Source organism: Spermophilus citellus, assembly GCF_964194105.1.
Source record: "Spermophilus citellus genome assembly, chromosome: 11".
NCBI lineage: Eukaryota > Metazoa > Chordata > Mammalia > Rodentia > Sciuridae > Spermophilus > Spermophilus citellus.
The window spans coordinates 102,417,710-102,434,303 of NC_138192.1; the positions used below are offsets into that span (position 1 = coordinate 102,417,710).

A 16,594-nucleotide genomic window follows, 5' to 3' on the forward strand; every position below is an offset into this window, starting at 1 on the left:
GAATTCATTTCCTATTGCAATTTGAGGCATGCCACAGTGTATGGTTTGTACCAAGTTTTTCTGTGGGGGATGGAGATGACAGGGTGGTTCCTGCTGAAAGCCTAGCATAGCAGATGCTACAGAATTCTGGCAGCTACTGTCCTCTCCTTCCAGCCTTCAGAATTAGGTCACTTTCTGTAGGGAGGGAAGGAACCCCTGGTGGGCTGAGGCCTGCAGCCCAGCAGCAACAGAGCATATACAGTCTGAGGAAATTGGGTTTACAGAGTGGCTCCAGATGCTTCTTCTATTTTTCAGAGGCACAGAAACAAGAGGGAAGGACAATAGTCATGGTGTGTTTGAGTGCCCTGAATTCCTGCCCAGAAACCACGACCTTAGGAGAATATTCCAGAATCTGCAAGTTGCCTGAAATCTGTTGTATTAGTTGTTTTTTCTTACTATAATGAAATATCTGACACATGCTATCTATAAAAATGAAGATATTTATTTATTTCTTAGTTTTGGATGTTCCAGGGCATGGCACTGACTCATTCTTGCCTAAGTCACATCATGGCAGACAGCAAGTGATTACATCTTGAACCAGGAACAGAGGGAGGACAGGGTAGGACCAAACTTGGGTTTTCATAACAATTGAACTGCCTTCTAAGGGCCACGCTCCCATTAGGACCCAAGGACCTCCCATCAGGCCCCACCTTCTGAAAGTTCCACAGCGCTTCCCATTCCAACTAGAAAGCACTTCCCATTCCAACTCTCTAGTTGGAACGGGAAGCCTTCACTCACAGTGGAGCCTTGGGGGACTTGAGCCATATTCAAACATAGCATCTATGATATGTAAAGTTTATCAGAGTCTATTCCTCACTTTTTTCCCCAGGAAATTTAGCCTTTAGAATTTATGACATGCCACTTTTTGGCTAACCTGATATGATGTTGACAGTGCTGGTGGGAGTTACTCTTGCACTTGGCATAGGCCAAGCATTGTCCTAAGAGTCTTTCCAGGAGCATCTCATTTAATCTTTCCATAGCTTGGAGATAGGTACTAATGTTTTCCCACTTAATACCCATTTAAAACTGAGACCCATGAAGCCTATACCTTTGCTAACTGTCCCACTGCTAAAAAGGAGTGACTCGGGGATTCGACCCCAGCAGTGTGAGAGCAGAGTTCTCCCTCCGAGAGCTAGCTCTGCATCCGGACACTGTATGAGCTTAGACAGCCAAGTCATTTCTCTGAAGAACAAGGCGGCTTTTTTTCAGTTCTATAACTCTGCAGTTCCAAGGTTTAGATGTGGCTTCTTCTGGAGTGTTATCTTCTCCCAAAGTGAGGAAGATGTACAGGTGTACAGGGGCACTGCACCTTGGGTCCTTTTGGTGTGCTCTCTGGTCTGTGGAATACTGGACTCATACAGCCTGAGCTGAGCTCCAAAGACTGACCTTTAGCTGATTTACCAGATGTTCCCCAGAGATGAGGATAGAGCTTGGTGGTTCTACCACAAACTTGCTGAGAGAGGGAGAAGAAAACAGGTGCATGTTACATTTTCCTATCAATTACCTATCATGAACTTCCACCCCATGATAGATTATTACCCAGAGGAAATGGAGCTTGCATAAACCCTTCAAGGCATTGTGAGCTTCAGCCAGTGACAAAGGCACCAGTTGATTCCATTGCTGTGGACCTTCCCCTCGCTCCCTTTTTTCTCCTTGATGTCCACCAGGCTTCTCTATTCCCAGAGACAGAGATATGCTGACAACCCAGCTGTGCTTTCTACCAGGAACCCTTGAGCCGATCCACATGTTCTTAATTCCCCAATTCATCCTCTGCCAGCAGCACAATTTTCAACCCAAACAGAGCAAATAGCAATATGAGGACATTTGTCTTTCCTATCAGCAAGGGCATGCAGGCCAAATTTATATCTTGGGAGTTTCTTGAAACTATAACAATTCTCCAGAATTGAATGCTATGTCAGAAATTTATTAGCAAGGAAATCTAAATGCTTAGAGAAAGATATTTGAGGGGTCTGGGTACTTTTCTTTCTAGGCAATGGAGCCACAAATGGTGCACTAATCCCTGTGTCCATGGAGATGGTAGGAGCATCTGCTAACACCCTGGGTTCTGAAATCTGGACAAAGGTCCGGAGAGTTTATTCAGGGCTCTCACCTCAGAGGAGTTTTTGCCTTGGTTCTTCCTTCCTCTTTGATCTTCCCATCTATTCCTGTGACAATCAGAAGTGTGTGACCTTTGCCTGTGAAGGCCTTGACGTTGCTTTGCACTTTGAGGAATGTATACTCTTTGGGTTATTTCCAGAGGGAGGACATTTCTTTTTTCTTTTCTTTTCTTTATTTTTTTCTTTTCTTTTTTCTTTCTTTCTTTTCTTTTTTTTTTTTTTTTTTTTTTTTGAAATCAAGTGAAGCCACTTTTTTTTCTGGTTGGATCAAAAATATACCAGGTTTTCAAATCATTTTAGTTCCACAGAGACCCAGCCAAAGCCAAAGTTGTTAATCTGTAATTGCAAAATGTTTACATTAGCCTTCAAAAATAATTGCATGAATTTTAAAATTCCTACTGTGACTTATATTGAGAAATAAAGTTACAAAAGAGATTCCTCAGCTTTCAGAGGTATCAATCACTCCAGAAGCTGACCATTCAAAAAATATATATACATCACTTGATATTTTTGTTGCCTTGTTAAATCCTTGCTTATTCTTTCTTCACATTTCTAATCTGAAAAGGAAGATTTTATCTATCTATCTATCTATCTATCTATCTATCTATCTATCTATCTATATATCCTGGGTTTGCCGGTGTTAAAATACATGTTTTGTTTTTTAACCCTGGAAATTGAGATTCTAGTGGGAATCTTGAGTTTTAGTTAGGACCTGGCATTTAACTGTAGAATTAATTGGTTAATTTCAAACCAGGGTCAGGACCTTGAGAAAGCTCAGCTTCTGGTACTAGGAGTGGGATCCTGAAAGAAAGGAGGTGGCTGATCTTTAATGCAAGTGACAGTATCCTTTATCCTGGGCTCTGGAACTTTAAAAGAACATTTGAAATTGTATTCAAATCATAACTCAGCAGCAAAATTAAGTGCAGAGTGGTCAGAATCTCTGGTCTTTCTGTGTGTAACTTTAGTAATTATCTGGCATATTCCATACTACAAGTTTTTTTTTGTTGTTGTTGATGCTGTTGTTTGTTTGTTTTTTGTAGTGCTGGGATTAGTGCTGACTCAACTGCGCTACATCCCCAGCCCCATTTTACATACTTTTTTTTTTTTGAAAAAAATTTTCTTTTTTTTTGGTGCTGGGGACTGAACCTAGGGCCTTGTGTATGCTAAACAAGTCCTTTACCCCTGAGATACACCCCAGCCTAAGGAGTTTAGACTAAAGCGTAAAAAAAATGGTTTAAAAAAACTGGCATTAAGAGATACATCCTGCTCTTCCTCATATGGATCTGCTGAAGTAGCTCATTAGAAATATTAAGCCTCCTAACATGATGGTCCCAACTAAGGGGTTCTATCTCTTCTTCCTTAAGGAGACAATTATGTATAGGATGGATCGGAAACACAGAGGCCACTGTATCATTATCAACAATCACAGCTTTACCTCCCTGAAAGATAGACCAGGAACCCATAGAGATGCTGGTAAGCATGGAATAGTGTATCAAATGCTAGTTGGGAATCTTAAAATCCTTTTTCATTTTCATATTTTCTTTCATTAAACTTTGTCTTCCACAGAAATTTTAAGATGATATCTAAATGTTTCTGAAGCTCTTGTGCATCCCAAGTAACAGGAGTCCCTGACTATTTGTAGTTTGGGGGAGGGCCTGGTGCACCCAAAAATCTGGGGTTTGAGCTCTGGCTCCACCTCTCATTAGGTTTGTGACCCTGGAAGAGTCATAGGGCCTTAGCCTCAGCTTCTAGACTGTGAAATTGAATAAAACACTGGTCACTGCTGACCCTCAGGACTATTGTGACACTGTGGGTCCTTTGAGAAGGCAAGGTAATTTTAAGATGTTATTGTTACAAAAGTTAAAAAAAATCAGGGCTTTAGACTTTTTGATGTATGTGCTTTTATTTTATTTTTTAATTTTCAAGGCTGGGGTTTCAATTCAGGGCCTTGTGTATGCTAGGCAGAGCTATGTGATTTTTAAAAACTATTATTATTGTTTTACTCTATTTCATTTTGCTTTACTTCATTTCAGTAGTTCCTCTTTCTCTCCTTTTTTTTCTTTTTCTTTTTGGTCCCAGAGTGTCTAAAGCTTGTGTTTGAGTGGCTTGGGTTCACAGCACACAAATATGATGATGTGACCAAAGGAGTCATGGACAAGATTTTGCAGGAGTATAAGAGTCATCCAGGCCATGCTGATGGGGACTGCTTTGTGTTCTGCATTCTAACCCATGGGGAATTTGGAGCAGTCTACTCTTCAGATGGAGTCCTAATTCCTATTCGGAGTATCATGCGTCACTTCACAGCCCAGCAGTGCCCTGGGCTGGCTCACAAACCAAAACTCTTTTTCATTCAGGCCTGTCAAGGGCCAGAGGTACAAAATTCTGTGTTAACTGAAGCAGATGCTCAGAATTCTAAGCATCTTTCCCTTATAGATAGTGTTCCCACTGAGGCTGACTTCTTGCTTGGTCTGGCCACCGTCCCAGGCTATATGTCCTTTCGGCATATAAGAGATGGCAGCTGGTATATTCAGTCTCTGTGTAGTCATCTGAAGAAGTTGGTCCCAAGGTGAGTGTTCTGTATCTACCTCCCTGTTTATCTATTATCCATTTACCCACCCATTCACTCACTCATCATTCATCTGTCTACCTGTTTATGTACCTATCCGACCACCATCTACTCACCCATCTATTCATGCATCCATCCATGTATGCATGCATCCATCCACCCATCTAACAAACTTGTATTGAGCATCAGCACAGACCTAGAAAGGAGAGGAAGATACAGAATTAAAAAAAAAAAGACATAATCCCTATACTCAATTTGCTTCCAAGCTAATGGGATAGACAAATAGGTAGGGAAGAGCATCCCAGTGATCAGTACACTTTGTGAAGCATAGGTGTTATAAAATCATGTAAGACAAGTACTTCACTCAGATTTGGAGGATTAGAGGAGGATTCTAGAGATGACAAATAGATGTTATGCAAAGAATCTGGGTGAAGGATGTGCTGGACAAAGGCAACAGCACCAACAAAGATACGGGGACTTTTTATTTGTCCCTTCATTTATCAGTTTACTAGTCGCTCATATTTACTGAGTGCCTATGTGCTGTCTTTAGCGTTCTATTTGCCACTGCTCTGACAACTTCCCTTCTGTCTCTGCCATAATGCTTCTTATCTGCACCCTGGAAATGGGCCTTCACCAGGTTCTTTTCTGGACCTCTTTTCTCTCTCTCTCTCTCTCCTTCCCTCCCTCCCTCCTTATCTCTCTCTCTCTCTCTCTCTCTCTCTCTCTCTCTCTCTCTCTCTCTCTCTCTCTCTCTTCTCCACTGGCAGCTTTAGCAGTACCCAGAGACCACTGGTGCTTCCTGAAAATGTCTCCCAAACTGTATCTGCAGCCCACTCATTTCTGAATTGTTGCAGGGCAGAGACCCTGTTTAATTCAATTTTGTATCTTCAGAATTTGATATAGTATCATATTGATGAGGTTGATAAGTATTTGCTGGGCTGATGAATGACTTATTGCTTGAGTCAACTTCATTCACAACCTGCCACACATCCCACCCCTGTATTGCTCTTGGACCTCACATTCAGCTTGCATCTTTCCGAATTCATCTTCCTAGCCCTTCTCCAGGAGCTCCTGCTCTTGAATCCCCATTTATAGGAATGGCCCATGCTCTACTGGGAATTCCAAATTGGTGCCTTGAGTCAACTCTGCTCTTCTTTTTTTTTTTTTAAACCAACTCTTCCATCCCCACCATAGTCATCAAATGCCAATGTTTATAGCTTTAGGAACAAAACATATTTATTGATGGCCTACTATGTGCCTCCTGTACTGCATACTGAGTTAGGGGTGAGGGTGCAGTTGTGAACAAAAGAGACAAAAATCTCTGCTCCATGGAACATACAGTCTGGTGAGGGAAAGACAGGAAATAAAAGTATAAGCAAGTGAATATTTAAATTAACAATTTAAATTTCAGGAAGTGATAACTGCTATGAACTAAGAATGAAGGCTAATGAAATGAAGAATGGTAGGTTGGGGGAATGTGGCTTAGTGGCAGGGGACTTGCCTGGCATGCATGATCCCTTAAAAAAATTAAAAAAAAAAAAAACATTGAGAATGGGGCCGGAGCTACTTGAAAGGCTTCTTGGCTGAAGGTAATAGTTCAGGTGAGCTAATGATGAGAAAGATTAACTCAGAAAAAGATTTGTGGACAGAGAATAATTGGTACCAAGAAGGATATAGGGACTGAAAACCAGTCAGGGCCCACATCCTCCACCTGAAAAATAGTGATGAAGATGAGTAAGAGGAGGAAGAGGATAGTAGTATGATGACACTAAAGATGATAGTGGAATAGAGTAATTGGCTTTCTTAGTGCTTAGTTTGAATTACATCATTTCGTTCTCATGGCAATCTCTAAGATGGGGACTATCATGTCTCCCATTTTAGGGCTGGGAGAACTGAAGTACAGAGAAGTAAATAACCTGCCTAAGACCACACAGTGAGTGAGTGATGAATCCACAATTCAAAATTGAGTGCTGTCTCCTATATTTGCTTCCAGTGATATGTAGATGCCCACCACCAGAAGATTCTGGTAAATACTATAGGTCCTGCAAACCCAGGCTCAACTGCTGCCTCTTCCATGGAGCCTTTGCTCTTCCTCTTGGCCAGAAGTATTTTTTCCTCTCAACATGCAGTGGAACTTTGACCTCCTTGTCATTTGGTTTGGATCACATTCTGTCTTGTATTTTGAATAGCACATATAAATTGTCCTTCAAAAAATTTTCATGTCTGAATCCTGTTGAAGTTCAGGAGCTGTGCCATGTTTATCTTTTTAACCCTCTCTAAAGATAGACTAGAGAGGGCATTATTAATATCATATGTATCTGTGACACAGTTACCTACTTGACCTAAGAGGCATCTTTCTAAGAACTGGTGTGTGGTTTCTTCTTGCAGACAGGAAGACATCTTATCCATTCTCACTGCAGTCAACAATGATGTGAGTCAACAGGTGAACAGCGACGGAACACTGAGACAGATGCCCCAGCCTGCTTTCACACTAAGGAGAAAACTCGTGTTCCCTGTGCCACAGAATGCGCTTTTATTATTGTAGAGAGTTTTCACTGGTTCCTAGATTTGAAAGGAAACTTTGATTATGTCCTCCGGCCTCCCTCCCAGCATGGGAATTGATGATAGGTGGTGAGTTGGTCTCCACCTGTCATTCTAGCAATGGAAATACCTTGTTTTATGATAGTCAATTCTACTTTTTTTTTTCTTTTGACAAGTCTACATATTGGAAAACTTTATTGATTAAAGACTTGGGTTATAGCCTTGGTTTTGGGTAGGTACCCTGAAGAACAAACAACTGACCTTGTGCGTCTGTGAAATGCAAGGTGGGATCAGATGTATTTTTCAGGTTCCTTCAAGTTCTAAGAACCACTGGCTTAGTCTGAGCTTGGCTTTCCTCTCTAGATGTATACCCCTTGGTTATAATTCTGTGTCCCCTCTGCATGGCCCTGGACATGGGATGATGGCATCATGATGCACACTCCATCTGCTATCCCCCTTCCTAAACTTCTCTTCCTGCACATGTAGTGAGGGGAATCTGGTCTGTGCCACAGCCAATCTCCTGCTTTAGTGTAGGGAAGGTACTCATGCAGGAACTGTTTTTCTTGGGCTGGGCAGAGGTGTGGTTCTAGGAAGAAGACTGCTCACTGAGAAGACAGACATATTCAGCTGCTCCAGAAACAGAAACTTCATAGCCTGATGTCACACTCTCTCTTGTTCAAAACTTTTCAGGTGCTGGTGGCAGAACACCCAGCTCAAACTGACTAAAACAAAGCAGGGAATTTATTGCCACCCTTTTTTCCTCGGAAATGGATGAGTCAGTAGCACTTACTTCAGGCAACACTTGAATCAGGACTCAATCTACAAGGCAGCACCTGTCTCTTCACTGGATCTTCTCAGGTTGCCAACTGCACTGTGTGGACTGCAGTCAACAGCCCTACCTTGTCACTAGTACACAGTGCTCCTCTGGTCCAAATGTGGAGGAAAGAGGCCACCTCAAAGATGGGTGCTGTTCATAGGGATCATGAGACTTTCCCTGACCAGAGAGATGTCTGGCACTGTTTGTATAGAAACCATGATAATTTTTACATGAAGGTTTTGAACATGTCCTTGAGCATTTTTCTCAATTCCAAGAGGATTTTTTTTTCTTTTTAATGTCTAGAAACATATTTTGAATCCTTGAAGTTTTGACCTAAGAAAAAGATGGAAAATCTTGTGATCAAAGCCTCATTTATAGATGAAGATGCTGAGGCAACTAGCTCACTGTCCTTCAGCAGGTTATTGCTTACAGAATTCCATTTCCCACTCTAGTGGACTGGAATATCATGGGGCATGACAGGGCATTATGTTTCTTTGAATATGTAGATGCTCATAAAAGATACCAAGGAATGAAGAAAAATGACTCTCATAGGTGCTTGACTTTATAATTTATATGAAAATCAGGTTCATAGTGAATTTGCTGTAAGAAGTATTCCTACACACCCTGTTTTAATGTAACTGACCATTGCTGGGACTTGAATGTAGCTTGATTAAGGAAATAAGTCCAATATATGTCAGAATGTTCTTTCAAAACCTTCATTCAAACAGAGCAAAGGTAAAAGCTGGTCATCATAGTATTTATCCAGTTGGATACTCATAGCCTTCGGCTATTTAACAGTTTTCCGCAATGAAGGTTGGTGTAGTATAAAGAAAAGACCAGAGGATCTATAGATTGAGGCCTCAGATTTCCATTTCACCCTGCAAAACTCCCATGCTCTGAAATAGTCACTGATTCAAGTTTTTTTTTTTTTTTGAACCTTCTCTGGAGTAGAAAAATACTAGCTATTGGGAAGATAAAGGAGAATGTATATCTATATACACACTTAAATCTAACTGTGACATGTACATGCAAGACCTTTAGGTGGTGGAGTCCTCTGGTAGTGTTCTAAGTGGAGATATAGGACTCGAGTTCTTTTGATCCTTCCAGTTGACTTCATTAGCAGCAACACTAGCAACAGGCCCTGACATCCTCTGAGTGAGGAGCCAGGTCTCCCTTCATTGGGTCATGATGTCCCCAGCAGCAGAAGGGCAACTTGGTGGAGTCCAGTTGATAAAACACTGTTAATAAAATCTTCAGCAGCAATTGAGGGCTGATGTTTAAGTCTAGGGCCTGAGGTTTATTTCACATTTTGATATGTTGGAACCTAGTGCATATACATGTTTAAATTCTTATCAGCAAAGTTTCCATGAATTTTGTAGAGGCTTCCACCAAGCACTTTAGGAATTCCTGAACTGAGTCATGAATATATACAGACCACAGGGATGCAGTCACCCTTGACTCATTTCTCCTGATCAGGGCCTATACACACATGTTAGAGAGCACCCTCAAAGATGGTGCAAAACATATTTGTCTGTGTTTAAGAATGTGTACACATCTGTGTGAATTTAAAGTCTAGGAATAACAGGTTTTTTTTAGTGACAGCTATTTGAGAGTGGCTACAGTCAGTGTTGGCCCAGATATTTATGAAAGAAATGGGAAAATTGAGTGAAGTTCTTACATATTTTGTACAGTTGTGCTCAACCTACAAGAGTTTTAATTATTATTATTATTATTATTATTATTATTATTATTATTATTATTATTTCCCTTTCTGTTCTATCTTTCATTCTTTCACAAAAGTTTGGGTACTGTCACACAAAATGAAAAGACATGAAAACTGTTAACAAGATATTATGCAATGTTATAGTTATTTAATACTAATTCTACTGATTTAATATTAATTAAATTCTAATTTAATTCTAATTAAATTATACTATTTAATACTAATTATACTAATAACATTATTATTATTATTATTATTATTATTATTAGAGTTACTGGTAGCACATCCTACTGGCCTCACCTCAGGGGGCCAACAGGGGTGGGTGGGTTTGATATCTTGCAGATTACACTTAACAAACACTGTATTTCACTAGTGCTTAGGCAATGTTACACAATTGAACAAATGGTGCATTATGAGTACTGACAAATTAATACAGGCAATAACAGGTGTAACACAATGGTTCATGTTGCTGATTTGCAGCCCTTTTTTCATGATTAAGTCTCAATGGAGGTAAACCATCTTCAAAGTTTACCTCATTTCATGGGCAATTTTTGTGCCATAAGCCATCTAGGCAAATTGTTCTTAACCTAGAATTCTTAGACCCTTGGAATATTTGTAAATTTATTCTTAGGGTCTCTGAGCTCTCCTTTTTCTCTTTCAGATGCTTTAATTATTTTTTCCAATAATCTTTAAAAATTAATATATAGGTATCTTGGCTTTTCTGACTGTTTCAGATTTGAGTACTGACACATAATTTTTGTGCGGACATTCTGGTATCCACAGAAAATAATGAAATTTACCTTGAACCGTTAATGTAGATAGATGGGCATCAAATTATTGTCAGAAGCCAGTGGTTAATCCATTTGGCACCTGCTCCAACATCCTCTCTTTCCATGATCAACTTCTACTTTATAGTTCTTCATCTCTGCTTAAGTCTTCCAGCAAGGGAACTCATACCACAAGTGGGATCATGGAGCTGGGAGTTTGGAAGGTTCCCAGTGACCTCATGATTCAGGTCTCAGAGTGTTAAACAGTTTGCCAAAGTATCATAATCATTAGTGGAGGATTTGCTTTGTTGTATATCTCTGGATTTGCAATCTTATGCCTCTAAGTCAATTGGTTTCACTTTTGTTAGCTTTAATTGTTCCCTTTCTTCTGTTGAACAGGAACCAATTTAAAAAAACACTTGTTCTCATTCTAAACTTGAACTGTACAAAATAAGTGTAACTGTCCTCTGGTGAAGTTTATGTATGTGAAAAATCATTGATCTTTTTCTGTTAGGGTGTGTGTCTTATAGAAAGTCTAGAGATTGCCCTTAAGGATGTGGTACGAATATACTATACAGTAATAGCTTTGAATAGGAACTAAAATTTTAAATTTAGGGTTTTTTTAAAAAATGGAACTCTACAAAAAAATTTAAAAATGGAACCCTCTTAAAAATGCTGGAGGAAGGCTGGGATTGTGGCTCAGCAGTAGAGTGCTCGCCTATCAGATGTAAGACCCTGGGTTCAATTCTCAGCACCATATAAAAATAAAATAAAGATATTGTGTCCAACTACAACTAAAACATAAATATTTTTTTAAAAATCTAGAAGAGCTCTCTGCTTCCTGATAATCATGTGAACTGCTTCCCTCTGCCACATTCTTCTGCCATGATGTTCTGCCTCATCTTGATCCCCAAGGAATGAAACTGGTCTTCTATGGACTAAAACCTCTGAAACTGTGAGCCCTCAAATAAATTTTTCGCCCTCTACACATGTTCTGGTTGGATCCTTTAGTCACAGCAGTGAAAAAGCTGACTAAAACAGAAATTGTTACCGAGAAGTGGGATCATTGCTGTGACTAACCTGACCATGTGGTTCAGAATCTTTCTGAGCTTTTTGGAATTGGTGGGAGGATTTTGAGATGTTTAGCAATGCAAGCTGGAAATGCTTTAGGTTGTTGTAAGTGGAGCTCAATGGCTGATTTTGGTGGGAGCTCAGAAGAGCAGAATGCTAATAGGACTGTGGACAGTTAAGACAGAGCTCAAGATTGTTTAGAGGAAAAAGAGGACACTATGATAATTGGACTAGAGGCTATTCCTATTATATTCTGACTGAGAAGTTATCTGCATTTTGCCCATACCCTGAGACTTTCTGTGAGGCTGATTTTAAAAGTGATGGACTTCTTAATCTGGTAGAAGAAATTTCTAGGCAGCATAGCATTCAGAAGGTGGCATGGATATGCTGGCAGCCTTTAGCCAAACTTACTGTTATAGCCAGGAGCAGAAAGCAGAGCAGAAAGATTTAGAAAATGCAGACTTAAAGGTGGAAGTAAACTAGGGCTAAGGAAGTTGCAGTTATTAAAGATATTACTTCCACTAAAGAAATGCCAAAGACTCTGCCCAGAGACAATGAGAAAGATGGCTTGAGGACATCTCAGGAATTTGCAAGAACAGACCCTCCTCAGACTCAAGGAAAGAAAAGTAAAAATTCTCTTGAGATGAAATCAGTGGGGAATCCTTCTTGTACAAAGGGGCCTATAAAGTTTTTTCAACATGCTTAACCACTCAGACACTCAGAGGCTACTGCAGCAAGTGTCCCTGGAGGCTAAGCTACTGCTTGAGATGGCAGTAGACCTTGGTGTTAATCACATGGTGCTGGTTCTGCAGGAATGCAGGAGGCTGGAGTGAGGGGCTATGGAGGCTTCAACCAAGATTTCAAAGGAAGTTCTGGGAGGCCAGGAAAGGTGCTGCAGGGTTGGAGTCCCTGTGGGCTGCACCTGAAAGGACAAAGAAGGGAGATGTGTGGAGGAAGCAGAAGCTGCAGTGAAGACCCCCAAGATGAAGAAATGACAGTAACATGGGACATTGTCCTAGGAAAGCTGCAGGAATTAAGCAGAGACAAGCTAACAGAAAGGCCACTTGGGCTGCACCCAACAAGGCCACAGGGACGGAGCTACATAAGCCCTTTGGAGAAAACATTATACCATATGATCCAGATGTTGGATAAAGAACTACAGGACTTGTTTGTGCACCTGGATTTTGGTCTTGCTTTGGTCCCATCCCTTCTTTCTATGCCCCTATTTTTGTGAGTGGAAATGTTTACTCTGTACCTGTATATAGTGTATACTTGTAAATTGCTTTGGATACTTATAAATTACTTTTAATTTTACATGATCTCACAATGCAAGATTGTTTTGAGCCTCAGAGAAAACTTTGGACTTGAGCTTTGAGAAGTCTCAGAACTATCGAGAATATGGGGACTCTTGGGAAATGGACTAAATGTATTTTGCATTGTCAGATGAGTGTGAACTTTTGGGGGCCAGGGACAGAATATCATGGTTTGGATGTGAAGTGTCTCCCAAAAGCTCACATGTGAGACAATGCAAGAGGGTTCAGAATGGAAATGATTGTGTTGTGAGAGCCTTAACCCAGTCAGGGAATTAATCGCCTGATGGGGTTAATCCAGTGGTAACTGAGGCAGGTGGAGTATTGAGGGCGTGGCTTTGGGATATATATTTATATCTGTCAAGTGGAGATCTCTGATTCCTGATTATCATGTGAGTTGCTTCTCTCTGCCACATCATTCCTCCATGATGTTCTGCCTCACCTTGAGCCATGAGGAATGGAGCCAGCCTTCCATAGACTATGACCTCTGAAACTGTGAACCCTCAAATACACTTTTCCTCCTGACACATGTTTTGGTCAGGTCCTTTAGTGACAGCAGCAAAAAAGATGACTAAAACACCCTTATACCTAAACCTAACTTTATGTAAAAGCATATGTAATATATTTTGACATATATTCAATTATTAATGGTATATTCATATATATTATTATATATTCATATATATAATTTATCCATGCATCCCAAATTAGGGTTTGGGCTGTGGCTCAGAGGTAGAGTGCTCGCCTACCATGTGTGAGGCACTGGGTTCGATCCTCAGCACCACATACAAATAAAGATATTGTGTCTACCTATAACTAAAAAATAAATATAAAAAAATTTGTATTCATTTTAAAAATGCTAGAAGAAATCTTTGTTTAAACAATGACTCATTTGGCAATGCAAATAATCATTTCCTACCATAACTTTTGCAGATTAGTTTTAAAAGGTTTTCTATTAAAAATTTTAAAGTATATTGATTTTTACTTCTTACATTTAATTTTGGGTAGATAATATCTTTACATTGTATCATGATAAGAAAATGAGAATAGGTATTCAAAAAAGTCTTGAATTTTTCTGTCTACCATGTGCCCAGTCCTTTCCATGTCCTCAACCCATAGATCACTCCAGATGAGTATGTATGTATTTGTTGTGCAAATTCAACAAATACAAACATATATTTGTTTAAAATAGGTATTATTGAGAGAGAAAACATATACTGTGAAATTCATATCTCTCATTTGATCTCATTTTTTTAAAGGTGAAAGAAGAATCCTTTTATAGAAGTTGCTATAGTCAGCAGCTGTAGAAAATATTTCCCCCATTTTGGACTCTTTCTTGAGCACTGTGTTTCTCAAATTTCAGGCATTCACACCAAGCTTTCCCCAAAATGTGTCATAGGTTTATAACACCCATTAGGTTACCTATCAAATAGTGTGCTTTAAATTGATTTTTTTTGAGGGGGTGCTGGGGATTAAAGCTCATACATGCTAAGCAAGTGCTCTATTTTTTTTTTTTTTAATTTTGAGACAAGGTCTCACTAAGTTGCTTAGACTGGTTTCAAACTTGGGGATCCTCCTGTCTCAGCCTCTTGAGTCGCTGGGACTATAGGAGTGCAATACTGCACCAGGCTTCCCTCCTCCTTTCTTTCCTGTGGTGGTAGTGTCAAAATCAGGACTTGGCGCTTACTAGGATAGTTACTCTACCAGTGGGTTACATTCCCATGCATATATAGTGAGTTTCAGAAACATAGTTAGGCAGCCACTGTCACCACCTCAGGGTGAGGTCACAGAAAGCTGCCATGAGATGATGGATGTGAAAGGTCATTTACTACCTTGCACTCATTCATTCAGTCGAAATTTACTGGGCACTCCCTCACTGCCTGCCCCATCCTGTGTTAAGCCTTGGGGCCAGGGGGACCAAGACTAAGGGCTGTTCTTAAAAGGCTCCCCAAGAGCCCAGCGCAGTGGCACACACCTGTAATCCCAGCGGTTTGGGAGTCTGAGACAGGAGGATCGCGAGTTCAAAGCCAGCCTCAGCAACAGCAAGGCACTAAGCACCTCAGTGAGACCCTCTCTCTAAATAAAATACAAAATAGGGCTGGAGGTGTGGCTCAGTGGTCGTGAGCTCCAGATCAATCCCCCGGTAACAACAACAACAAAAGGCTCCCTAAGGTGGTCCTTTACCCTCGGTGTCATCCGCAAAAAATTCTGTGGGTGGGAGATGACCAAGGGAATTGCTTCTTAGGCTGCAGAAGGGTCATAGGGGAGTCCAGCAAAGTTGTCCTGGTGGCTCTGACGATGTGAGGTCAGCGTCCCCGCAGGTTGTATCTGAGGTCGGGACTGGACGCCCCGGGATCCCTTCCCGACTCCTCCCAGTTCATTCCTTCTCAGATCTCCTTCAGAAGTGGAAGCCACTGTTCCCATTTTGCAGCTAACAGTTTAAAGAAGAGAGATGAGTCACACCTGAGCCCCAGTCCAGGAACTGGTCCTACCTCCAGCTGCAGCAGAGAGGCCGCCAGATGGCTCAGGGAGTTCAGTGCCTCTTTGTGCCAGGCCCAGGGTATTCCTGAGCAGTCCTTGCGGTGGCCTCCCATAGGCCAGGGCCTTCTTCCCTTTGAATCCAGCCTAGCCCTACCTAACCCCCCAAGTCCGCTGCCCTTGGCCTCTGGTACATTACCGGGTGCTCTACAATGCCCCGCCATCCCAGGGGATCTTCGTGGCCCCTCAGCTTGCCAGGCCTGAGGGAGCTGTGGAAACTCTAATCCTCCTCCACCTCGGTGGCACAAACACCCTCTCATTTTAAGTAATTCTTTAGGATATATGGAAAATACTGGTACAATTTCAGAATGGAATAACTTTATGAGCTTTGTAGATTGCAACTAGATTTATTTATAAATAAGGAGAAATGTCCCTTCTTAGTTTTTGAGTGATGTCCTTGACTTGATCTAACTTTTTTATGATTATGTATGATGTATGATCATTGTGGAATAATTGGGAAATGTAAGTCCACACAAACAGGAATATATTCACTTATAATTCAATTTTTGTACAGGATATATTTTCCCATTATTTCAACTTCTGCATTTGTCCTTGATCTTACCCATCTCCTTGAAATACATTATTGTCTACACCATCAATTGTGCATCTAGAAAAATGTGTTATCAATAATAAATGTATTCCACCTGAGTCTCAGTTGCAAGCTTGCCTCTCTGACAGCCACCTCCAAGCACTACACGTCACTTCCCCTTAGACCCTCTCTCCAAATGCCTTCAGCGCAACCGAGGACTCAGGTTGGTTGGCTGACCCTACCTACCACCTGTCCATGTCAACACCACCCCTCAGTCTCTCTTTACCCTGCCTAGTGTTGATACCGCTGGTTATCCGTCACGAGTTCTGCTCCCTCACATGTTGAAGTTTGAATATTAGAGAAGCACTCGGAGGCAAGCATATAAAGCAGGGTTTATTTAAAAAGAGGTAACATAGACTTCTCCTGGGAGGGAGAAGGAGGCCATAGCTGGTATCCTGGTATCCCAAGAAGCCAGGTGTTTTGCCCTTTTTGTATGTTCTAGGCTTACTTTGTTCTCCTGCTATCTTTGGGATGGCCAAAAGTGGGAAACAGGTGGGCTGAAGGGGGTAGGGCAGA

General features: G+C 40.9%; 1 protein-coding gene across 1 annotated transcript in view; it reads left to right on the plus strand.

The window, feature by feature from the left end:
* CASP10 (caspase 10) overlaps positions 1-16,151 on the plus strand; it is a 40,890-nt gene extending 24,739 nt beyond the window's left edge. The window contains exons 6-8 of the mRNA XM_081261795.1: positions 3,521-3,629; positions 4,236-4,722; positions 7,111-16,151. Of these exons, the coding sequence (XP_081117921.1) occupies positions 3,521-3,629; positions 4,236-4,722; positions 7,111-7,267 (753 nt within the window). The 3' untranslated portion in view covers positions 7,268-16,151. The remainder of the gene's footprint in view (positions 1-3,520; positions 3,630-4,235; positions 4,723-7,110) is intronic.
* The last annotated feature ends 443 nt before the right edge of the window (positions 16,152-16,594 follow it).